This window comes from Alosa pseudoharengus, unplaced genomic scaffold, assembly GCF_046254945.1.
Source record: "Alosa pseudoharengus isolate Yale_2024_CS ecotype anadromous, Long Island Sound unplaced genomic scaffold, YU_APseudo_1.1 YU_APseudo_1.1_scf_15, whole genome shotgun sequence".
Taxonomy (NCBI): Eukaryota; Metazoa; Chordata; class Actinopteri; order Clupeiformes; family Clupeidae; genus Alosa; species Alosa pseudoharengus.
The window spans coordinates 7,028,385-7,053,384 of NW_027468620.1; the positions used below are offsets into that span (position 1 = coordinate 7,028,385).

The window sequence follows — 25,000 nt, forward strand, 5'->3', positions numbered from 1 at the left end:
GCATGCCATACAAACTTGGATCAGTCATACTGACAACATGTTTGTCTTCCGTCAAAGTTTGGGCTGGCTATGGATAATACTTTTCAAGATATGCATGCCCAAACATTGCCAGGTAATGTATTATTTTCTAGGCTGTCAAACTGAATAAATATCAGGGACTGAAAAAAAAATATGAAGACATAGGATTTGAACAGAAATAATTTACCGGTGCTTACCTGTAGTTTTGGGACCGATACATGATATATACAAGGTTCAGACAGTGAGATGGTGAAACAAAAACGTTATCTGATTTGACACCTCAAGACCCAAATCGAGTGAAACTTTTGGCAAAACGTCAGTGACCACAACAGTGAATGGGGAAGGGTGACTAGTGTCTAGAAACCTTATGGAGAACCCCCCCCCCCAAACACACACACACACACATACACAAGAGTGTCACCGTGGACACTCATCCATGGTTTGCGTTCCTGACGGATATCCCTCTTTCCCCCCAGTGCCCACATCACATGTTTACTCTTATGGAACATTTCCACTTTCACCCTCCAATTACAACCTCCTGAAGCAGGGAGCCACAACAAGGTAATGGTGCATTTTAATGTTTTTTTCATGTGTCTGTGTATGTGTGTGTGTGTGTATGTGTGTGCGTGTGTGTATGCGTGCGTGTGTGTGTGTGTATAACAGCACACTGGGCACGCATACTATAAATAACGTCATGCCCTCTTCCTCCGTGAGGTCCTGACAGTAATGGAGGAATATCAACGGGAGGCCATTTGGGTAATGACCCTGCGCTACAGGTGCTGGGGGCTAGAGGTCAGTGGCATATGCACAGCCAAAATATCGAGCCAGGTTCTTCTGACCTGCACAGAAGTAAGCGAAAAAAGCACCTGGCCACTGGTTCCACTCCCCACTGCGCCGATGTAGGCGTCAGCCATAAGTCTGCCACTAGAGCTGCTGCTCCTAAACTTAACAGACTCAATATTGTCAATGGGTGACAGTGAAGTGAATCAAATCACATCAGACACTTCTCTCTTCAGTCTCTCTCTTTCTCACTCTTGCTCTCACTCTCTCGCTCTCTCTCTTTCTTTCACTTCCTCTGTCTCTCTCGCTCCTACCTCTCTTTGTCTCTCTCTCATTCCCTCTCTCTCTCTCTCTCTCTCTCTCTCCCTCTCTCTCTCTATCTCTCCCTTTCTCTCCCTCTCTCTCTATATCTCCATTTCTCTCCCTCTCTCTCTCTCTCACTCTCCTTCTCCCTCTCACTCTCTCTTTCCCTCCCTCTCTCTCTATCTCCCTCCATCTACTGCGGAGGTATAAGTGCAGGTAAAAGTGGCTCCAAACCAAGTTAGAACAGCTGTGCCGCTGTGGCGAATCAGATTTAGCGAGATAATCAACTAGGGGGGGATTTTCTTCATGAGTAGGAAATGCAGTGAGGGCGAGTGATATCGGGTTGCCTGGAAAAGTCACTGGGCTCGGGAGGACGCGCAGATGACTTTGACACACTGTGCGAGAAGCCACACCTCGCCGTGACCTTGGACAGACCTTGTCTACACGCAGCGTGCCTGCAGGAAATGGCACGGCAGGGTGTGTGTGTGTGTGTGTGTGTGTGTTTGTGTGTGTGTGTGTGTGTATGTGTGTGTGTTGGGGGTGAAATGAAAACCTTCTCGCCTCATCATAATGTGTCTGTGCATGTATCTGTGTGGATATGTATGGCCACCCTGGGGGACAAGTAGCTTAGTGTGTGTGTGTGTGTGTGTGTGTGTGTGTGTGTGTGCTGTTCTGAAATGTGAGACAAGAGACTGTCCCCCATCATCCCACCCTACACTGGGGTGACAGACGAACAGAACGTGTGATGAAAGAACACAGTGTTGAACATGTGCCAGAGTGGGAGCACAGGTGAGTGACAAAGGTGAAAACAAAACAAAACAAAGTGTGTGTGTATGTGTGTGTGTGTGTGTGTGTGTGTGTGTGTGTGTGAGAGAGAGAGAGAAAGAGAGAGAGAGACTATGATAAAACAGACAGTGGGAGGAAAAAAGAGAAAGAGAGTTGCTAGTCTCATGGGCGCACACACACACACACACACAAACATAAACACACACACACACACAAACACACACACACACACACACACACACACACACAAACATAAACACACACACACACACACAGCTGCTAGAGAGCAGTCGTGTCATTCTGCATAGGAGGCTAGCAGTCCACTATAAACACAGCCACAAGCCACAACCTCAGTCAGATAGTGTTACCATCCTCACCCCCGCTCCACACCAGAAGGGCACTTTTCCCAGTTCATTCAGTCACACACAGAGCTCGCTGTGTCAAAACATTATTTGGACTTCAAAACAACTTTGGCTTTGTCTTTGAGGGAAAAAAAACAGTGCTCAAAAAAACATATATAAACAAGTATGAACAAAAAAGTAGCGCTTACGATATAATCAAACAAGTTGAGATTTAATAAAAGTCCATATCATAAGTGCTTGCTAACTGAAATGAAGTACAACACAATAAGATGTTCCATGGATTACATGTATCTATCTACAGCACGCCATCTCCCTGGACGCTGTAGGATGCTGTGAGAAAGTAATAGCTTTTATGGGCTTACAGCCAGCCAGCCATGACTGTGAGGAATGCTGTAATGCGGGGACGCCTGTTCCCTCTGTGCCACCATGCGTTTCTCCAACATGAATCTTCACACGTCACTCTCTCCACAGAACACTGATAACTCTCCTTAGAGAGAGAGACAGACAGGGAGTGAGAGAGAGAGAGAGAGAGAGAGAGAGAGACGCACCACCCTGCCCAACGTGCTCCCCGAAGACGTATATTTCCACGAGAACTCTTCCACTTAAATTGAACTCTTCCACTTAAATTGATATCACGGTTGCCGAGCCGTCGCATTCTGCCGAGGCCGTATTCTCTTACAATCTCGGCCGTCGGTCCTCCCCAGCTGCTGCTGCTGCTGCAGTGCTGTCCCCCTCTGTCCGCCATGAGAATCTGGCTCCTGACCTGGCCTTTGGCCAGCTATGCCAAAAATCTCCTGATTTTCTAAACTGCCTTTTTTTAAAAAATACTAAATAAACTTTTGTAACAGCCATAGTCTGCTGGCTAATCATTAGTGTGTCTCTCTGTTCACACCTCTGATAGTGCCGAGACCGCAGGTCATCGGAGGTTAGCCACTGGGTTCACCACGGTATCTCTCGGCAGTGAGATAACACTAGGGCGGTAATTGGCCGCGTCCTGCGAGTAAATGAACTGCATGATGGAGAGACAGAGGACACCGTGGTTAAATGGTATTTATAGCACACGTCTTTTAGTTGAAGAGGAAAGAAATTACCTTTAATTGACTGTAATTACAGCCACTAATATCATCTGAAGATTGCTTTTCTTGAGGGGGTCTCCTTTTTTCCAAGGGAATTTTTCAAACAGTGGTTTACAGTGAAATACTATATATACTGTAATTACATGAAGAGTATATAATTACTCATTATTAGACTAAGTCATTGTAGAGACAGAATGGTAACTACAGTTTGAGCTGCTACCAACACAGCCTTGCTGAATAGACTGAATTCTGTTTTTATTTATAGAGCCGTTTGAGTTAAGGTACATTGTGTCTACAAAGGTAAGAAGTTGTGGGTGACTTAGGTGATTATGTGCATAGCATGGCTCTAAGGTCGATGCATCCTTTGTTGATAGCATGATGTTTTAAAATTGCAATATAAAAGTCTTTTTTTCAGTAGGTGATGTCAACCGCCTACAACTGACATTTGAAATGCTCACATTTAGACGACAGCTGTTACAGTGTTTTATAAAAGCTGAACAGAGTGCAGGTAACCAGGTCTACAGGTGCCCCATCCCTTCATACTTGGCCTGACATGATCACATATACATCACGTTCTCCTCTCCCTTGTGAACATTAGACATGATATCAACAGCACAACACAACACAGGCAACACTCCTCTCTTTCCATAACATACATCATATCATGTGTAGATAGTCACACTCTATCTGTTTGAAAATACATGAATGCCTATGAACTTTTGAGGCAGGTCAATTCTACACCAGTGGACTGAAATTGATATTACAGTTAAGCAGGCTCCCAAAATTCAAATGCTGCATGGCAACATTTCAGATGCAAACACATGCCATAAAAATGTACATAAAGAAGACTGTTTATGCAAACTAAAAGTATACCACCTATTATTGAATACATTAACAATAGATAGTTGCATATAATATGTGTCTAAATGTATATTTGTACTGTACATTTTATCATCCATAGCAAGATTTGTTCAATGTTATGCTATTCCTAACGGTTCATTATACAATATTTGTGTTATGTTTGTTGCACAGCCAGAGAATATCATTCTTTTTCAGTATCTCCACACCCTTGACCCCACCTTCATCCTCAACAGATCGGCTGTATTCATGGCAGACCCATCTTGACCACAGACCCATGGTATGCCAACACCAGGCTGCACACGGCCCAGTGACCCTTAACCCCTTGACCCTTGACATACGTCCTTTGTCTGCTAGGCCTTGGGTCAGACAGGGCCAGGACTCTAAAAGCCAGCCTGTCTGAGAGTGCGCAGGCACATGCTTCTGTCCAGCTCATGCCCACATTATGTGTCATGATGGTTTGTAACCCCGTGACTTCTCCTGTGTCCCCCGCGACACAAAGGGACAGCTCAGGTTCAGGTCTCGGACTCGGTCACCTCTGGCCCCTGGTTCAGACCTGGGTTCAAATGCTGTGCTAACCTCTCGCTTCGAAATGCAGCCTCGTCTTTGAAGTGCCAGGTGGATGAGAACATTCAGTGCAATGCACCAGGCATACTCAATCAGCAACAGAATGTATATGTGAAACGCGGAGACAAATGGCACTGCCAAGCTTAGCTCTGCCAGCTCAGCCCTCCTGCTAGACATTCACAGGTCTGGATTCAGTTTCAGTGGTCTAATTAAAGTGAAATGCATTTTATACTGAAGGGACTTGCTGCATGATTTATAGAGACACATCAACATCCAGATTGTCTGCTGGAGATTCTCTGCTTCTTCTTGAGCACTCTTCAGGGGGGTCTCGCACAACATATACGCAGACGTCAGTGAGGCTGTGCAGAGCTGGAAGATGCAGCCATAAAAGTACAATGTGAGCTCTTGCCTTGCTGTGTATGTCTTCTGGTGATTAAAGTGCATTTTAAATGCAATACCTAAATATACACTTTTTACTTCCTGCAACAGACTTCAAAGGCAAAGAATAAAATATTTACATAAACAATTTATGAAGCCCTGCATCGCTATAAAGCAAACCACCGCCAGTTGACGACGTTATTCTCTATCTCCTATTGAAAAATTAACCTTCGCTAGCTTCGAGGGCAACTTCGAAATGTCAACACGCTGGTCTTGAAGGCACTGTTTGCCCCGTAAACATTTCTCGCGCGGCCTGTTTTTGAGACGTAATTAGCATACTATGGCAGGGCTCGGTGCCATGCCCTAACCGACACTGTGAATATTTTTTAAGCTGATATCTATTAATCCACAGCAGCCCACCGGCTAGCCCAGCGGTGAACACATGTCTGTGCTCAACCCACACACCGTCCCGTGCCAGCCGGCCGAGCAAGGCATGCTGGGAAGGCTTGGCAGAACATGAAAAAAGAACCATGTTCCTGTATGTTTTGGCTCAGAGCAAGGTTGATGCACTGCCCAATCGCATGTGTGTGTGTGTGTGTGTGTGTGTGTGTGTGTGACTCCCCTGTGTCAGGCAAATGACAGTGTGGTGATTTTTTTTCTTCTAGCACATGGTTAGTTGTGGGGGGGGGGGGGTGTCTGTGTGTGTGTGTGTGTGTGTGGGTGTGTGGGTGGGGGGGGGTGGTACAATGAGCAATTTCTCCTTTTTCCTGCTCATCTGAGTGCAAATTGTTGTTCCACTGTAAGGCTGGCTACTGTCATGGGATGGGAATGGCATTATTCAGCCTAATTGCCATCCTGCTGTCCAGACAATGCCAACTGGTGAGCGGAATCTCCAAAATTCCCTGTCATCGCTGGCAGCACAAACATACATGCTCTCCACTAGGGCTCCTGGTGTCGTGTGGGGCGCACGGTAACACACAAAGACAACACAGAGCTTAGCACATCATTACAGACACTGCTAAATATTTCACCGGGGCCGCCATCGGCAAAGGAAAAGGAATCCTTTCTTTCTCTTTGTTTCCCTTCGCTGGCACCTCTCCTCTTCCTCCCTCTCTCCCTCCTCTTCCTGTTTGATCTCCCGCAGCATGTCACACCGAGTCCCAAAGTCCTACTCTTTGCTTGCCATTCTATGTCAATGCCATCCATAATGGATGAAAGCAAGCAATTCGCATTACTATTAATGCCGTCTCTTGGTGCAATCTAGGCGCAATGCATTATTATTTAAATGAGGTTCATCTCCCCCTCCCCTCCCCTCCTCTCCTCGTCCGCCCCACTCACCGTAATTAACACGGGCTAAAGTGGGCGTGCAGCACCTCACGTTATTGTTTTAAGGAGTTCAGCTAGGCCCGTCCTCTTGACTGATTGGACAGCGCAAGACGCGGCGGGGCCGTTAATTAACCGTCCACGAAAAAGGACAGTAATAGTGTGGGTGACTCGCCGACCCCCTCGGAAATAACTCTTCGGCAGCAATTGTCAAATTTACATTCGGGAAATATTTCACTGCGGGTGGGAGCTGTCCTTTACCGCACGTATTAAATTACCCTCTGTCCCACAAGAGAGGTGACTCACGTCTTCCCCTTAGTCATTCAACTGATCAGACTACTTTGGCGGGCGGCAGGCAGGCGGCCGGGCAGGTGGGGGAAGAAAAAAGGGCTTTTGGCGTGACACTTTTGACAGCTCTGGCACTTCTTATGGCTGCACAGTCTGCACTCGCGCGGCTTATTTTAGAGGGGTTGTAGAATGGCCAAGGATAGCTTCTCAGATCCGCCCAGCTGCTTAAGATGGCTGCCCGCTCGCTCGGAGAGGGGCCAAGTGACCGCGCGGCGTAATAGTGAGCGAGAGATGCTAATTGGGTGAGAGGCTCTCTGGTAAGAGACACCCAGATAATGATACATGCCCCCCCCCCACCCCCCCATCCCGAAATAGACCCTGGGAGCGCAAAAAGACACACAGGTTGGTCAACAACCTCTGGAGCCACATGTGACCGGCCTAGCGGGGGCTAAAAATAAACTGAAACTTTAAACTTTAGCACATCCACAGTCACTTGGAAGCCATCCGCTCATCAAAGTGTGTGTATTAATAGAGGTGGAGTTGTGTGTTTCTCCCAACAAAACAACATACTCGGTGTTAATTTGAGTGTCAGGCGCTAAAGAAGTTTGCTGCCTTTGCTTGAGCGTGCTCACTTGTTCGCTCTCACACACCGACTACCCACTCTGAATTCATTCAGGTAGGAAATAAACGTTACTATATTCCCTGGTGGCTCCTGTGATTTTAATGAACACTTTGTGCCAGGCTGAAAACCATTAGAACATAACGCTTGGATTCTAAACAGAGCCTTTTGCAGCCCAAACCAATTAAAAAGGTATCATTTGGTTTAAGCCTGACACCATGTTTAGATTCTCTAAGAAAAGGTCAAAAGCCTCTCGTGGCACTGACACTGAGTTGTACTTTGAACAAAATAAAAAAATGTTGTAGTGCAGGAATATGGCAAGTTCTTAGTTGAAAAGAGAGCTACATCAAACACTAAGCCTTATTTCCATTTTGGAAACTTGTGTGGCCTCAGGTTCTATGCAGTTTGTGAAACAACAGAACTGTTTCTACTTTTCTCATGTTTTGGTTGCTGAGAGTAGGCAACACAGTCACACGCACGACACACACACACACACACACATACACACACACACAAATATCTGGTCCAGATGTCTGTAGTATTGTGTATCACTCAAATGCCACTGTCAGTGGACCAACTTGCTCTCACCATCAAACTATGAAAATCATCCAGTTACACAGAGTGACCACCACAGTGAGGTAATGACGACCAGAAAGAATGCAAATAATAAAATTGTGTGCTTACATGGACATTAATTTATGAGCCAACTAGGTCACAACTGCACAAGCTACAGTATACAGTACAAGCATTCCAGAGGCTGTCCAGAACGAAACAGGTGAACAGGTGTTGCTGTCCCAATGTTCATAGATGACTGTTCTGGAGCAGGATGGAACGGATTACATAAGTAATATAAAATGTAATGTAACATAATCTGAGATTAGCGTAGCCCAATTCAGGACACCAGTCACCCCATAGTATGCTATCAGATGTTATAAATCTCCCCTGAAACACTCACTGCTCTCCAACAATAACAAAAAGAAGGATCTATGTATCAGATCTATGTATCCGATCTATGTATCATTCCAAGTATCTATGTTTCAGACTAAACAGAGAGAAAGAAGGTCTCTGTGGTGTCTTAAATGGACAGAAACCCTATCTGCTCTCCTCTTCTGTTTGCCCGCGTTTTCCGATCTTAAATCACAGTGGACACACGGCTCCTGGAGGGCCCTCGCCACGTGTGCTGTCAGTCACGTCCGGTCACGAGCGTGACCCCTGACTAGTCGGCCTCTGTGATAATTGTCATTCTATTAGCATGACCCATCCAAACACTGGCCCATCCCCACAAGCCACCCTGCGCCCCCAAACCGCCCTCCTCAACTGCCCTGTCCATCGGCAGCCCGGCAGGCTCAGGGCCCACCCACGCCCTGATCTCACATCCTCAGCTGTCGCTCCTGCTCGCTTCACCCACCACACCCCTCCCGACACACATCCACACAGGCCCGGGCCACACAAACAGTGGCCTGCTGTTGTTTACTCACCCTTTTGCCCTCCTTGCCCGGCGTTCCAGGCTGACCCGACACCCCGGCCTCCCCCTGGGGACACAGGACAGAGGGGAAAACACCGTAAGATTGGACATTAAGGACACGTTTCCGGCTATGTGGCACCGCCAGTTTACAGCCCACTGCAGCAGAAAACATGAACAAATAGCCACCAGTTTACAGACTACCGGGCCACATGTTCCCGACGGAGCGGTGAACTTATTAGGCCTTTAGCGTTAGCAGCACAGAAGAGTGGGCTGGAGGTGGCGACAGCGGAGGAGTTCCACAGAGAACAAGTTCTTTTGTGTTCAGTTCTCACCTTCTCCCCTGCAGGACCCGGTAACCCCTGCAAAAGACATCAGAACAAACATAAACTCTCCACTTCTACACTGTGTGTTCACTTACACTGAGGTCTAAGCACTTGGTGCTTTCATTTTCACATACTGTAGAAAACCGTGGCCGTGTGAGCAGTGAATGTGGAAATCACTTACAAGAGTAAAGTACAAATATAATATGTGAAATACATTAATGAATGTAATGAATGCAATATGTATGCAATGTGTAATATGGTTTCATGACCTATCTGATAGAACACAGGGTGTATTTGTGACAGGATTAACCTTTTTTTTAAGACTAAAAATAATGTTCCACCGGCTCATTAATGTTTACTGTAAATTAATGATATCTGTGTTTCTGTAGAACATTGCAAAGGAGATTTCTATGCAGAAGACTCTTAATGCGTATGAGACATCTGCAGAGCAAGCTGTGTCAAATCTTCAATGTGCATTTCACTATGCATAGTCATCCCTAAATGAATGGCATTTACTACATCAAGAAAGACAGTATACGTATCTTAATGCCTATAGTACTTGTTCACAGTACTTGTATAGTACAGCCATTTCCACACTGAAATCACTAGAAAATTACCTTTCTACCTTATATCTCTTTTTAGAATTCAATTAATCTAACATAATACACGCTCACAGGGATTTTTATCCCTTGAAACTCCTCAGATCAAATCTGTTGAGAAAATTACCTTTTAAATGATTTGCACCCAATAAATGGAGCAAATTACAAGAGGTATTCAATTTAGACCAGCTTGTGTCAGTACACCAATATAAGGGTATAATAGACAAAATGGCTGTTGTGCAGTGTTGCTTTGACTGATGATAAGAACATCTTATTTTTTATTTTATTATGTTTTGACTTAATTCTCAGTAAGTCTTCCCTGAATAAACAATGGTTGATGATGCATATATTCATTATTATGACATATTCAAAACACCAGTTGATAAGCCATCCATAGACAAGACTTTCAAATGAATTGAAACAATGATTGTACCAGATAGTCTCCTGAGCTTTGGGTAGAACATCAGCTAATTAAATTAGACAGATTTCAGGCACAAGAGGAGGAGCAGTCTGCTTTACCTGATCTCCCTTCAGAGCTCTCATTTCAGTCTAAGAGAAAAACAAACAAGAGAAGACTATTAAGACCATTACCACCAATCTGGTAATACTGATTTAAATTATGATGTTATTGCTGTACACTGTTGGTGAAAGTCGTACGGATGTCTGATACTGGATAGAAATGTAGCCCTTGTCGACAGGTTTAAAAGCCCAAAGCACCGGTGAACTAGACAGAGGTTGTGACCTTCCTACTCAAGCAAGTTGTCTGTCCACAAGACCATACTAGAGGGACGCTGAACACACACACACACACACACACACACACACACACACACACACACACACACACACACACACACACACACACACACACACACACACACATATACTGTATATTTGCATCCACACACAGAGACTAACAACTGACTTTCCAATGACAAGCAAACACATGGTATCCCTCATCAGCTGGCATCCTCACAAATACTGACAACTTCTCGGAAACAACTGCAAAAATAGCCGTTCACTACACGCATTCAGAATGCCAAAGTCATTGACCTAGAGGCGGATGCGGCATTCAAAATCTAAACTTTTAACAAGGGGGATTGACAAGTCTTTGGTATTTGCAGTAAACAAGACCGACATCTCCCAAAGGACATCCTATTTTAAAAGTACATGAGAAACATCAACGATGATATTACTGAAAGTAATTTACAAGTGATGCGCAAGCAGACAAGCATGCACATATTTTCCCTTAATATAAACATGGCATGGCAGCAGACGACACACGCATGCCCCCTCTCTGATCTTCCATATGTAACAATTCACAGTCTTGTTATGTGCCCGGACTCTTTGTTGTGTCAAACACTTGTTGACACGACAGTGGCGCTCTTTGTTGTCGGAGAGGAGAGATCGGTGCGATCGCACCTCGGCTCGTAAAATGTAAAATTAGCGGGAGCAAATAGCTGCTCATGCCGTGACACGGTTCAGCCTCAAAGTCCCCCCCCCCCCCCGAGTGTTTGGGTGACATGAAAGGAAGAGGGCGAGCAGACGGCTGAGGGAGCAAAACGCTGATTTCGACTGGCAGCCCCTCTCTACGCTCTCATGACGCTAGTAATTAGCTAACCACCCGTGGTATACTTTTTAATCTGCGCTGCCAGTCTCGTGTCCCCCGACGCTGTTGATTCCAGAGAGTATACAAATCATATGCATGTCTGAGCGGAGCGTGTGTGCGTTTACAGTCATGCATCGACCCGCCATATGACTTTCAAGGCCATCTTTGGGTTTAGCGCTGAGGTAATGATATGTAGTGTGGTGTTGTGTGTGTGTGTGTGTGTGTGTGTGTGTGTCCAGGCACGCCTGCAGGTGTACGTCCGTACGCACTGTGCGTACCATCACTCAACAACGAGAGAAAATGTACCTTGTGTGTGTGTATATTCACACCATATTGGCCTACCATACCTATCCAACTATGCACAGTATCCCATTAGTTGCATGCCATCAGGCTATTTACAATTTTCTATTAAGTAAAGTTAGTGAACACTTATTAAAATTAACGCGCACACATGTTTGAGCAGGAGAGAATACGCACGCAGGCACGCATAGGCTACTTGTTTTCTTTTACTCGGCTTTCTATATGGTTATCAGCACATGATGTTGAGCTAATTCACTAACTCAATTCATGGATATCACAAGTTTAAACAACGAAAACAGAAAGGATGGAGGCAGCAAAGCTAGAGGAGCTATTTCAGATGGGCAAGAACAAGGTTGGCTAAGCAATTGGTGTGCTTGTCAGAACGACTGCATTACAGCTGTTTAAAGCCAGACGTTACAGTACGCTATAACACAACTAAAGGTAGCTTTAGCCTGTATAGGGATGTATAAAGTTGCCCAAATGAATAGGTAATTGTAGACGTTGTTGTTGCATTATTGCATGTGGATGTTGTGCTATGTAGGCTGTGCACGAACCTTAAGGAAAAATACTGTCCACGCGTGAAGGTTTTTTTTTTTTTTCGGGGGGTGGCTGATGGGTGTGCGTACCATAGCATTAATTCCTGCAGGCGCCCCTGTGTGTGTGTGTGCGTGTGTGAGGCTGTTAGAAAAATGCTGCATCCTCAATTATCAGAGCAGAATGGGTGAAAGTCGCAGCGTGCTCCTCATGGTGAGGCGTAAAGACTGCAGATAAACGCTTCAGCTCCTCGGGGAGACGGGCTGAACAGACTGTGTGCAGCATGGGAGCCAATTCAATCCTACAGGCCTCCTCGCCTCAACTGCCCCGCCTTCAGAAAGAGATACACAAAAGCCCTTGACTATCACTGTGAGCATTCGAGAGGCAGCTTCTGTCTGTTCTAAACTATGCTATGCTATTCTATTCTGTACCATATTGTGCGTACTATACATTCATAATCTAAACACTGACTTGCCTGTGCCTGACAGTTCAGCTCAGGGCGTGAATGAAAAGAGCTGCATGAGATCCCCATAAACTATAATCTTGTCACGCCACTTGACGTGATTCTAGACAGTGTTAAGACAAATGCCTTCTGTTTGGGAGGATGCTAATCTGCCCATCTCAGACTGTAAGCATGCCGTCCCACCGCATGATGACTGACTGGTGCACACACAGGTTGCTACCACCCTGTGTTCTGGGATAGATTTCCAATGTAATCTGAAGTGTCGGGGTGCTTCATGTCAAGCCATTCTGAATTAGGTGCCAGTGTGACGAGACATGGAAATATTTTAAGAACCCCACTGTGTGTGTGTTGAGTCTGTAACATCAGGACTTGGCTCAACCACAGTGGCTGTCTACCTGCCAATGGAACAGAGATGCTATCCATTAATACTGGGATGGTTTTGCTAAAGCAGATAGATAGAATAGCTGCCAAAAAAAAGTCAATTCTACATCTAGAAATCTGCTGCAAGAGAAAAAAAAATATGAAGGGCTATGATTTGGTGTTTAATCACATATAGATTAAAAATAAGCCTGAGCTTCCTCTGCAAACAATAAGGTCTGCATCCAATATTAATAACGCCATCTTCCATCTACAACCTGTAATATATAAAGCACAAGAAATAGAACAGATTTCACAAGAATATATGATAGGAAGTTGTGATGGTATTGTATTACCAGTGATTAATTATTTCTATGAACTTTATATTAGTCTTGTGTGTATTAAATAATTCTTTCAATGGATTATTGTTAAACTGTATATTAAGCTTCAAAATCCACTGGAAACTGTAGGATATTCAAGTGAAAATAACAAAAGCATTTTAATTAATGGTCTGTCTAATCCAGCTGACTCCATCCGGTATGTCGGCCGGCCGACTGTCCGTCCTTGCTCTGAGCTTCATAACTCTGAGCGAACAGGCCCCGTAATGGGACACCGAGTGTGTTCACCTGTGCTCTTAACCTCCCTCCCAGCCACGAGTGCCAGATGTTTCACAGCCCATTCAACAAAAAAGCCTGCCGTTCGTTGCCTATGCCCGGTCAACCAGCCGTCCATAAATCCACCATCAGTTTTGGAGTGTGTGTGTGTGTGGGGGGGGGGGGGGGGGGGTCTGACACTCAATCATTTATGGGGAGAAAAATAATAATTTCCCCTCTTGTACACGTGGACAAACATCACGGCACTTGATTCACCAACTGCAGCTGTGTTAGTGAGTGTGAGGGACATACATACCAATGAGGCTGCAGGACCAGGTGGGCCAGTGTCCCCCTGTAAGACACAACAGAGACAGAGAGAGAGAGAGAGAGAGAGAGAGAGAGAGAGAGAGAGAGAGAGAGAGATAAGGGGATGTTTTACAGCATCATGTCAATGTGACCACACTCTCAGCAGGAACATGAGGAAGCTTGAACTTGCCTCCAGCTAAGGTAAGACACTAGGTGGTATTTTACGAGCAGTAATGGGCAGCAGGAACTGGACACACACACACACACACACACACACACACACACACACACACACACACACACACAATTGGCAGATTTGTGGTCAGTGTGCTGCTTAAGGGACTAAAAGGTCTTGCCCGTGCAGAAGCAATTAGTTCTAGGTAGAGTGTCAGGCTTAACCAATGCAGCTCTGCAGCACGTTCACTTTACACACCATGGATAACGTAGTTAATGAAATGAAATACAGTGCACTGTTATGGGAGAGACAACTATGACTGTAGGATTAAATGTCTGAGGAAAATAAAGTTTTTTAAAGAGTTTCCTCAAAATAATGTCAATACTTGTATTACATACTAACACAAATTAATATCATGTGTGCTATGACTGTATTCATCGAATAATTAATTTTCTTCACAGTTTGCACTGAACATAATTGCAAGCTGTGTCTGCTTCTGGCAACACAAAGACTATGGCAGTGGGAGAAATGTTTAATTTCTATATTAGCTTCTAACTATGTTAGTTCTTGAAAGGTGAATTTTTTTTTCCATTGCTGGGCTGGTGAGATCTGCTATGTTGCTGCTAAAAAAATGACATTGTCTGAGCCTAACTTGACACATAATAAATGAGGAAAAGCTATTTCAGTGGGTCTGACATGTGGATGAAAAAGCTCACAGGCATCGCTCACGCCTGCTAAAACCGAAAGGTCACAGAAATAAAAACCACCCTGGCGTCATCACTCTGACATTTTGGTTCCTGCCCACCTAGCACTTACCCACGATGCACCCCTTTTTACTCCAGGTGCGACGCCGATATCGGACTCATAAACAACACACCTGGACATGCTCTCTCTTAACTGTCAGGAAGAGACGAGCCATCAAGGGCTTTCTGGATCTTAAAAATAAATACAGCAAACTAAACAAATAGATTAAAGCTTTGCTACAATAACAAAAAAATGAGGGGCATCCCGGGACGGTGCGTTTGGGAAATGTCACACGTCAGAAGAGAGTGGGGACGGACGAGTAAACAGTAGCTCACAAGACACCCAAAGCCCACAGCCCTGCACTTAAACACAAAGTTAAAACAAAGCAGTGAAAGACTGAGGGAAAAAAAAACACAACAGCTCTTACAACAGCACCGCCCCCCCTCCCTTCCCCCAATGAATACAAGCGACCTAATTATTTTTCTGTTAGTCGCTTTCTGGCCTGAAAATAAGTGTAATTTAACACAGTTTGAATGGTGGGAAGCCGGGGCAAAAAGTCTGCAAGCTGGAAACTTTTAAATGTTGTTCCATTATTTACTTTCCAGCAGACTGAACGCCCCAATGGAAAGGCAAAGTACAGTAACTTATTATGGAACTTGCACTGATACCCACTTAGCATCCTTGGCTACTGCAGGTGCAGATTCATTTCCACTAAGAGTTTTCTTTTAAAAAAAGACTCCAGTCAGCGTACTATTCCACTGAGGTAGGTAAAACAGGAGAGGGGATTTTGTAAGAATATTCATCTTCCGCAGTCATAACAGTTCAACTCTGATACGGAACCAGTTCCACCCACAAGCTGCCTCTTCGACAACACAGAGGCGTTTTATTACATCATCTACAAACAGCAGGACGGGTCTACCTCCCCTCCGTCAGTTTCAATACAAAACAAACAGTCCCTTCCCACCGTCCCAACAGGAGGGAGATGACTATAAAATACAGTAGCTGGCAATAAACTGGCCCAGACAGAATGCCATAGCAGGCTCATTATGGCTGCAAGCCTGAGAGACAGTGCACCTCCAATCACATGCAATCAGACAGTTCCTATGAAATACAACAATAACAACAACAAGCTAAAAAACACACCCGACCAGAGAGGCTGGGATATCAAAGAACACGGAGGATAGGACAACTAATTAGAGGAGAACATTTCATCTCGTACACTGAGTAATCCCTCAGCACTGGTGTACATGGAAGAGAGAGGGATAGAGAGAGAGAGACAGAGGGAAAGAGCGAGAGACAGAGAGAGACCGAGAGAGAAGGAAAGAGCGAGCGAGAGAGAGAGAGTTCTTGCTGAAAAGATCCTTGATGCTTTCCAGATGCATGCAAAATGGAGCTCATTTAAATTCATATTTTTGTGAACAGGCTGCGTGTAAAGAGGTGCTGATAGGAGTTTTTTTTCTTACTATTTGAGCTTGTTTGAAGTCTGTACAGAGTCTTGCTGTATGTGTCATAACTAGTTCTCATTGACTTAGCCAGACGGCAAACCCTGAAACATCTCCGCTTTTAAATCTGAGACCAAGTGCATTTGAATGGATGTGGATAATTTTCACCACTTAATCATTGTGGTTACATATAAAAGACAGACAGCAAGTGAAGGGTAGAGGGTTACATCAGCCAAAAAAGTCTATGCTCTTATTAGACATTAAACAGGACTACTGTGGGTTCCAACAGCGTCCTGTCAGTTTCAAACGTGTGTATGTGTGTGTGCTGGTGTGTGTGTGTGTGTGTGTGTGTGTGTGTGTGTGTGTGTGTGTGTGTGTGTGTTTGTGTTTGTGTGCATGTGCATGCATGTGTGTTCCTGAGTTCCATGATTGTTTGTGTGTCTGTGTGCATCCTATGCATGCATGCATGTGTGTGTGTGTGTGTGTGTGTGTGTGTGTGTGTGTGTGTGTGTGTGTTTGTTTGATGTAGTGCTGCTGTGACGTGTTGCTGGAGAATCATGAGAATGGAATTCTGTTTTCAAGGGGTGTGTCTGATACAGATAACATCTATTTTGATAATCCAACTAATCACGTGCAGATACCAGCCACAGGCGTGGTCTCTCGATCAAAAATAAATTTGCTGGCAAGATAGATAACGCAATGTGTCATCTATTCCAATTCCACAGTCCACAGCCTACAGTTTGAACATGCAGTTATAGGTGCATCATATCTTAAAAGCACCATTATGCAAGAGGCTGGCTAAGTCTACTGGCTTGGCAAAATAAATGTGACCTTTCAGAAAAACCTTCAATGTGAAATTATATGATGACAATATTACCACATCCTTTGTGATATCCAAGGTAAGCTACACACACACATACACACACACACACACACACACACACACACACACACACACACACACACACACACACACACACACACACACACACAGACCTCAGACCTTCACTGGGGAGTGAAGAGAGGCAGACACAGACAAATTGACATTAGCCATGACCCTTCTCAAGCGGAAGCAAAAGCAGACTCAAAGCACAGGTGGAAATAGAGAGGCAGTTAAGAGGAAGAGGAAGAAGAAGAGGTAGAGAGAGAGGATGGGGAGAGAGAGAGAGAGGATGGAGGAGATGTGGAAGAGAGGATGGGGAGATGTAGAAAAGAGGATGGGGAGATGTGGAAGAGAGGATGGGGGAGAGGGAGAGAGAGAGAGGAGGCACAACAATGGCACAGGGGCAGGGAACTGGTGTGTGTGTGTGTGAGTGAAGGGGGGGGGGGGTGTAGCATTCACTGTCTCTTTCATTTCTCATGCACTTTGCTGTAAATAATAAACAGAAGACTCACTTTTTCACCTTTGAGGCCAGGTGCACCTGCAGCTCCTGGGTCACCTTTCAATCCCTGGGGAAAGTGGAAAACACAACAGCAACACAGAAAGAATGAAAGGATGAAAAATAGAAAGAATGAAAGGACGAAAAACAGATCGTTTATCATTTAAAACATCTTTTTTCCTCCTGGAAATGATGAGTGTACTGTACAGTTAGTGCTTTCCTGTGATGGCAACACTAAGCTCCCCCACACCCACTCCCGCCCCGATTCCCCCGGTCTACAGTGTCATCAGCCAATAGGAGCCCATTAACCATGCAGACGCCCGCGGCCTCGACTGACTTTAACTTATTTGTAATATTGTCCTCGCCTTGCTGAGAGGAAGGTGGTGTCATTCGAGGTCCCCCCTTTAAATCATGCAGCAGTATTCTTTCTTCTGACAGTTATGCGATTAGCAGATATCAACCTTTCCAACCCCCCCTCCTAGCACCATGACTACGTCAAACCCCTACACAACCACCCACCCCACCTTCTCCTCCCCGAGAAACCTCTCATCCAAAAAAAAAAAAAAACAAGCCTGCTGGTCACAGCCAAGATTAGGATTTTCATCGCCTTTGCCTCTGGGCAGGGTCTGTTTGGGATCTGATTGGCGCTGAAGGGCCCTGGGCAAAGTCAGGACGCGGCTGCAGCTACGGTGGCGGTCGCGGTGAAAAGCCGGTGAAGAGGGGGAGGGACAGCTGAGACGGGAGAGAGCGGGTGAATAAACGGCCACCGCCGGCCGCCGTGGCTGACGAATGAGCCCTGACATGTATCGACAGACTAAATTTACAGCGGGCCTTGTTAGGTGTCACACATTTGGGGCGGCGGTGAGAGGCGTTTGAAATAAGCTAAGAAGCAGAGTGGTGTGTGTGTGTGTGTGTGTGTGGGGTGCTTAGGAGCAGGGCTCGGCGGATGGAGGGGTGCTAAACGCACTCAAAAACAGCACAATTTGTCTTAGTTAGGCTGCCAAAGTGAGAGGGCAATTAAAGGTGAGATATATCAGCCGCGCATGATAGCCTTCTTTTTTTATCATTGCGTCTCCCAGATTTCCTGGCAAAGTGATGTGACTGACTGACTTACACGCCCCGGCCTGAAGAAGAGCGCTGCAGCGCTGTGCCTACTGTACGAAACAAGAAGCCGCTGACAAAAAGCAGATGAGTGGCCGGTGGCGTCCATGTACTTTTCTGCAGGGGGAAGGTGGCTGGGAGAGAGAGAGAGAGCGCTTCAAATGCAGCCGATCTGAATGAGCTGCGGCCCGGGTGACTGTTTGGCAGTCTGCACAGGCAAAGAAGAATCATCCAAATCAATAGAACTTACCGTAGTGTGCATCAAAAGCTGACACTTGAAAAATGATTCTAAACTTAGAGAAAAAAATTAAATGATGTGCTTGCATTGTGCCTTGAGTCCATGGCTGAGATATGAGCATGTGGTTCAGGCTTGCACAAAACATTTAACTATATGTTTTTCTCTTCATGTCTACCTACAGTAACCTTGACAACCACCCACATTCACAGTGCGGGCAGTCTGACTCTTTTGTCCAGGACTGATTTTCCATTGTTGTACATATAAAGACCTTTAAAGGAATAAATAGCTCCCCAAGGTGCACTGAAAAGGTGTTGATTCTAATGCATGAAATACAGTACTGTAATTTAGCTCAGGAACACTGGACATAATAAAAAAAATGGCTGCCTGACTAGAGATGTAAATATATTGTTCTGCTGAACATCAGTGTTTCCCCTACAATGTATTCATCAGCGGCGCAGCGCCGCTCCTGGAATTCCAGCGCCACTGCAAAAAAAGTTGCCTAATTAAAAAAAAAAAATAGACGCAAGTGAACTTCAGGAACAGCTGCCGTTCGTTCAGGTTTCATGTCAACAAATAATAGTAGGCTAACGTTGAAGGCGCAGTCGGGGATTCCACAGGAGATCACGCTTGTTTGTGTTTATGTTTAAGTTTATTAGCAGACGCAATTTTGTGCCAAAAAAACGTAGGCTACAGTATGTTAACCAAGGAACCAAATGAAACACGCCAGCGAGATAGCTCGCCCCTACCTTCAGTAGCCTATTCCCAGATAAATTCCATGCATTGTTTCGTTTTTGTTTGTGATACAGACAATGCTTTCAAGCCCTGTGTTGCTAACATACCTAGGCTGTGAAACTAAGGTCTAGCTAGCCTATTGGTGGGTTTAATTGAATTTGAGTAATAGGATACGCAACCATTTACATCTGAGATAGTTTAAGTAATTCCTGTAGAGCTCACCAAATTTATAGATTAGATACAAGACACTTATCTGCTATAATCCAAGATAGATTTTCTTCGAGTTTTTGACCATTTATTTTACCAAATGACATGGGAAACATAATTCATTTAATCCACATATTCTTATGCACCATGCACAACAACGCTACTAGGTTAGCTTAAAACCGTGACGGTAAAGCATTCCGGGAAGGCAGCGCTGCATTTGAAATAATGTCGCGCGTCAAAAAGCTGGCCGATGCCCAGCTTTATGCAAATGAATCCGTTGAACGCGAGGCGACTCTCCAATGAAAGGACGAGTTTGTAGGTCCTTTGTTCTACCACAACAGTGCCTGTGAAACTTTGGTTCCGCTTACCAGACAAATAATGTTTTAACCATCTCTTCCACGACCACCTATAGTCCATAAAACAAACGAAACTAGGATTTGGATTAATATATTGACTGTTGGTGTTTCTGGTGAGGATTTGAGATTGCATTGAGTAGTTTAAATAAAACAAGATTTCGAAATGGCTTGCATAGTTTGTTTAGGCTATTAATGTGTTAATAGTGTCTCCCCACATTCAGTCGTGTGTGGGCGTTTTGTTTAAAATGTCAGTCACCAGCTCATACTCAGTTCGTTTTAACGTATCTTAAGTGTTTTTCCACAAATGGACCACAATTTTAGGCATGTACTTAACAGTATACAACACATAATAGCCTAAACAAACTATGCAAGCCATTTCGAAATCTTGTTTTATTTAAACTACTCAATGCAATCTCAAATCCTCACCAGAAACACCAACAGTCAATATATTCATCCAAATCCTAGTTTCGTTTGTTTTATGGACTACTAGGTGGTCGTGGAAGAGATCGTTAAAACATTATTTGTCTGGTAAGCGGAACCAAAGTTTCACAGGCACCGTTGTGGTAGAACAAAGGACCTCCAAACTCATCCTTTCATTGGAGAGTCGCCTCGCGTTCAACGGATTCATTTGCATAAAGCTGGGCATCGGCCAGCTTTTTGACGCGCGACATTATTTCAAATGCAGCGCTGCCTTCCCGGAATGCTTTGCGGGCGCGTTAAAGTCGCTTGACGTCACCCATAGGACTAGAGTGGAATGCGACACGACAAAAAGAAGTGTGCAAGTGGATCGGTACCGTGAGAATCAAGCAAGCGTCACGGGCCGTCACGGCATTAAAGTTACAGGCACTCAATTAGACTTGCACAGCACCAATACAGTGTAATGACATGAAAGAGAAGTTTATATAGTTTATACAGTGCTGTGCAAAAGTTAAGACACCCATGCTGAAATTGACTAAAGGGAGGAACAACATTTTTTTTTTGCCTTTTGTCTTAATGCCTTAATTAAAAAATGTTATTATATATAAATGTCTTAACTTATGCACAGCACTGTATATTCTAAATAGTAATAGTTTGTAGCCTACAGTGGCCTACAATGTACAGTTGTAAAGTGGCTAATACTAATAATGTAAATGAAAAAGGTGAAAGAAAAACATGAATAATCCTGTTCTGCAATAATCATGCTTTGTAAATGCTTGTGTTGATGGTTGTCATAATTTGTAGCTCAATCTGTCCATTTCTTTCACAAAATCCACCAGAAGTCACCATTTAAGGAGTCATTTTTTCAAAATTTTCTCTTTTCTTGGGGGGGGGGGGGGGCTTCCTACGATCAACAGCACCGCTGCTGGAAAAAAATCTAGGGGAAACACTGAACATTGACTGGTTGCCTAAATTAGTGGTGTGTTGTTGGGTCAATAAAAAAACACGGGGATCCATATTTTTCTCTTGTTTTTTTCCCCTTCACGGTCGGCTGCTTATTTCGTTAATGCTCCTGCTTGCCTCTCGCTGTGCTCCACCTCTTGCCGTGGTCGGTCAATATTTATGACGCAGTTCATAAACAGTGGAAGCCTTTCCCCGGTGGCTTAGTTATGTTCAAAAAGATTGGGGCACTTGATCATGCGTTCTGTGCATACGCGTTGGCCAAGTAACCTTGACCGCAATTCAATTAGCCCACGAGCACACAAAAGTGTCATGGGGACATCAAAGAGGATCCCTTTCATTGGGTGTGCAACGGATGACCACGGGTCACCCCCACCAGCCCGCCTTCCCCCACCCCACCCCACCCCATCCCCACCGCCCACGTCTCATCTCTCAAACACCTTCTGGCAAATTGACAGTGCACTAAAACACACGGAGATGACCCCCTGGGGACTCGTAATGATCAGATCTTACATAAAAGATGGACCGAAAGTGACAGTGGCAAGGGACAAGCTCTGAATACGCCATTCAAAGTCTTATGACACCTCCATTGCAGAATTCATATCACGCTGGTGGAGCTGGTGGTGGTGTGTAGGTTTGTGTGTGTGTGTGTGGGGGGGGGGGGGGGGGGGGGGGGGGGGGGGGTAGCACAAGCACAGTGCCCCAGTCTAATCAGAAGCTCTAAACACAATGGATGAAGAAGCTGACCAGCATCAGTGAACGTGATGAAAAGAACGAAAAACACACAAAGAGAGGGAAAATAAGTGGATAGTGTGCGTGACCACGCTTACGTGCCGTGGCTAGTGCAGGCTTTTCTAAATGATGTATGTTGTTGATCTTCAGAGATAGGTACCCCCCTCTCTTCTCTTGACAGTGTCTAATGACCCCTTCAGGGAAGAAGCGGACCTTTTACCCCACCCCCCCCCCACTCCCCTACCTCCACCTCTCCACCCAAGACAGGCCTGTTGGAAAGTGGCCTCAGCTCCTGACTCTCCGACTGCCTCCCACTCAGGCAGTGTAATTCCTCACTCCCCACACAGTCTGGCCCTGACCTGGGCATTCTGTTGTGTCGTTGTGTTGCGTCTAGTTGCTGCTCAGGGCACTGTGGTCAACACAGGGCATGGTGATTCAGTCAGTGCGGGTCAGTGTGGGTGGTGGGTGGTTGCAAGTTCTGAAGCACTGGTGTGTGTGTGTGTGTGTGTGTGTGTGTGTGTATGTGTGTGTTTCTATGTGTGTGTTTCTATGTGTGTGTGTGTGTGTGTTTCTGTGTGTGTGTGTGTGTGTGTGTTTCTATGTGTGTGTGTGTGTGTGTACAGTATGTGTGTATGTGTGTGTTTCTATGTGTGTGTGTGTGTGTGTGTGTGTGTGTATATATGTGTATATGTGGTTGTTTCTGTATGTGTGTGTTTCTCTGTGCGTGTGTTTCTCTGTGTGTGTGTTTGTGAGTGTGTGTGGGTCGCCCTGACTGACCGAGGCTCCTCATGCTCAGCGTGTCCTGGCGGCGCTGCAGGGGGGCAGCTGTGCACACGCTCGCCCGGTAATCAGCCAAAGCACAGTGTGTCCAGCCCCAGCAGCGGGCCGGCCAGGAGCACAATCTGCCACATCCACGGCAGGGGGAGAAAGAGCCGGCACCAGGCACAGGTAAACACAGGAGAGAGAGAGAGAGGGGGGGGGGGGGGGGGGTGAGAGAGGGAGGGGGGGATGAGAGGAATAGAAAGAGAGATGGAGGGAGAGAGAGAGAGAGAGGGAAGGGGAGAGAGAGAGGGAAAGGGGAGAGAGAGAGGGGGGAATGAGAGGAATAGAGAGAGAGAAGGGGAGAGAGAGAGGGAAGGGTAGAGAGAGGGAAGGGTAGAGAGAGAGAGAAGGGTAGAAAGAAAGGAGGTAGAGAGATAAAGAACGACAGCGAGAGAAAGGGGGAGAGTGGGAGAGGAAGGGGAAAGAGAGAGAACGCGGGAGAGGGTCCAAGGGAGGTGCGCCCATGTTCATTTGCCTACAGATGCGGAAACACATGCGTACACACACACACACACATTGAGACAGAGTGTGATATGTACACACACAACAGTAATGACACAACAGAGGATCTATTCTCACAAACTGGCTCACACACACACACACACACACACACACACACACACCGGCTGTCTAGCTCTCACTCTATGTTTCACATTCTCCACCTCCAAACACACGCACACACACACACACACACAGTGAGGTATGTGTGTAAAACAGAGGCAAGCCTAAAACAATCCTTCTCCCACTTGCTCTTTCCCTCCTACAATCAAAACAGATTTAGTGCCTCATTGAAGCTTTTGGGGAAAGCCTTGGTGTGTTATAAATCCTGCCACACACGTCAGATGATTAATCCACGTGTAGGCGAAATAAATACCAAGAACCATTCCATCTGAGATACAGTGAGCTCCCTTGGGGTAATACACTGTATTTAGAGACAGCTGTTTCCCTCATCACTAATTGCGTACTATCAATAATATTTGATGCTTTCAAACATCTTGAGATTGAAAGTGGAGCAGTTGAGCGCGTTGTCCCCGTTTCGTTAAGGTGGGGAGATGGTGAATCTCTGGCATCGACTCGGCTGCCTGAAAGGATCAAAGACAGCCACACTAATGTGAGTGATGAAAGGGGTAAGAGAGAGAGAGAGAGAGAGAGAGAGAAATGCTTCTCAGTGTTTGTCTCCACTGCTGTGGTGGAAACTGTTGATATGTTGAATGGCAAGCCTTCAAAGCGCCCCTTCTCTCTCTCTCCCTCTCTTTCTCTCTCTCTCTCTCTCTCTCTCTCTCTCTCTCTCTCTCTCTCTCTGGAACCGGATCCCACCGAGTAACAGAGATGTCTTGAGTGCCCAGTTCCCGGATGCCTGGGAGGTTAGCGAAGGAAATGCTTTTTGCGAGTTTCCATTTACTCAGCGTTTCGATGCGACGGCCGGCAGATGTGGAGTGTACGGCGGGCGGCGGGCAGCGGGTGGCGGCCGTCGACTCAGCTCGAACCTGACACACCATCGGGGTCGCTCTGACCGATGGCAAACAGGGGATGGAGGGAGGGAGGAGGAGAAGAGAAGAAAAGAAAACGAAAGAGGAAATAGACCCTTCTGATTGAGCCTCTGTGCCTTCAACTCAGAACACAATGGCATCCCTTGGAAAGCTTTCTCCATTCCATCACAGAGGTAACAAAGGGGCATCAGGGCTGTCACAGACACAGTGGAGCCTTCCACCAAGCTGTCACTCTTTCCTTGAGCTGTCCCGGCAGATCCTTCCCTAAATATTGCATTTACACTCCACTTATACCACA

General features: G+C 45.6%; 1 protein-coding gene across 1 annotated transcript in view; it reads right to left on the minus strand.

Annotated features, from left to right (window-relative positions):
• The window catches only part of LOC143124739 (uncharacterized), a 117,900-nt gene that overhangs the window by 71,989 nt on the left and 20,911 nt on the right, over window positions 1-25,000 (minus strand). The window contains exons 14-18 of the mRNA XM_076286448.1: window positions 17,664-17,717; window positions 13,918-13,953; window positions 10,265-10,294; window positions 9,156-9,182; window positions 8,837-8,890 (exon numbers count right to left, since the gene is read on the minus strand). Of these exons, the coding sequence (XP_076142563.1) occupies window positions 8,837-8,890; window positions 9,156-9,182; window positions 10,265-10,294; window positions 13,918-13,953; window positions 17,664-17,717 (201 nt within the window). The remainder of the gene's footprint in view (window positions 1-8,836; window positions 8,891-9,155; window positions 9,183-10,264; window positions 10,295-13,917; window positions 13,954-17,663; window positions 17,718-25,000) is intronic.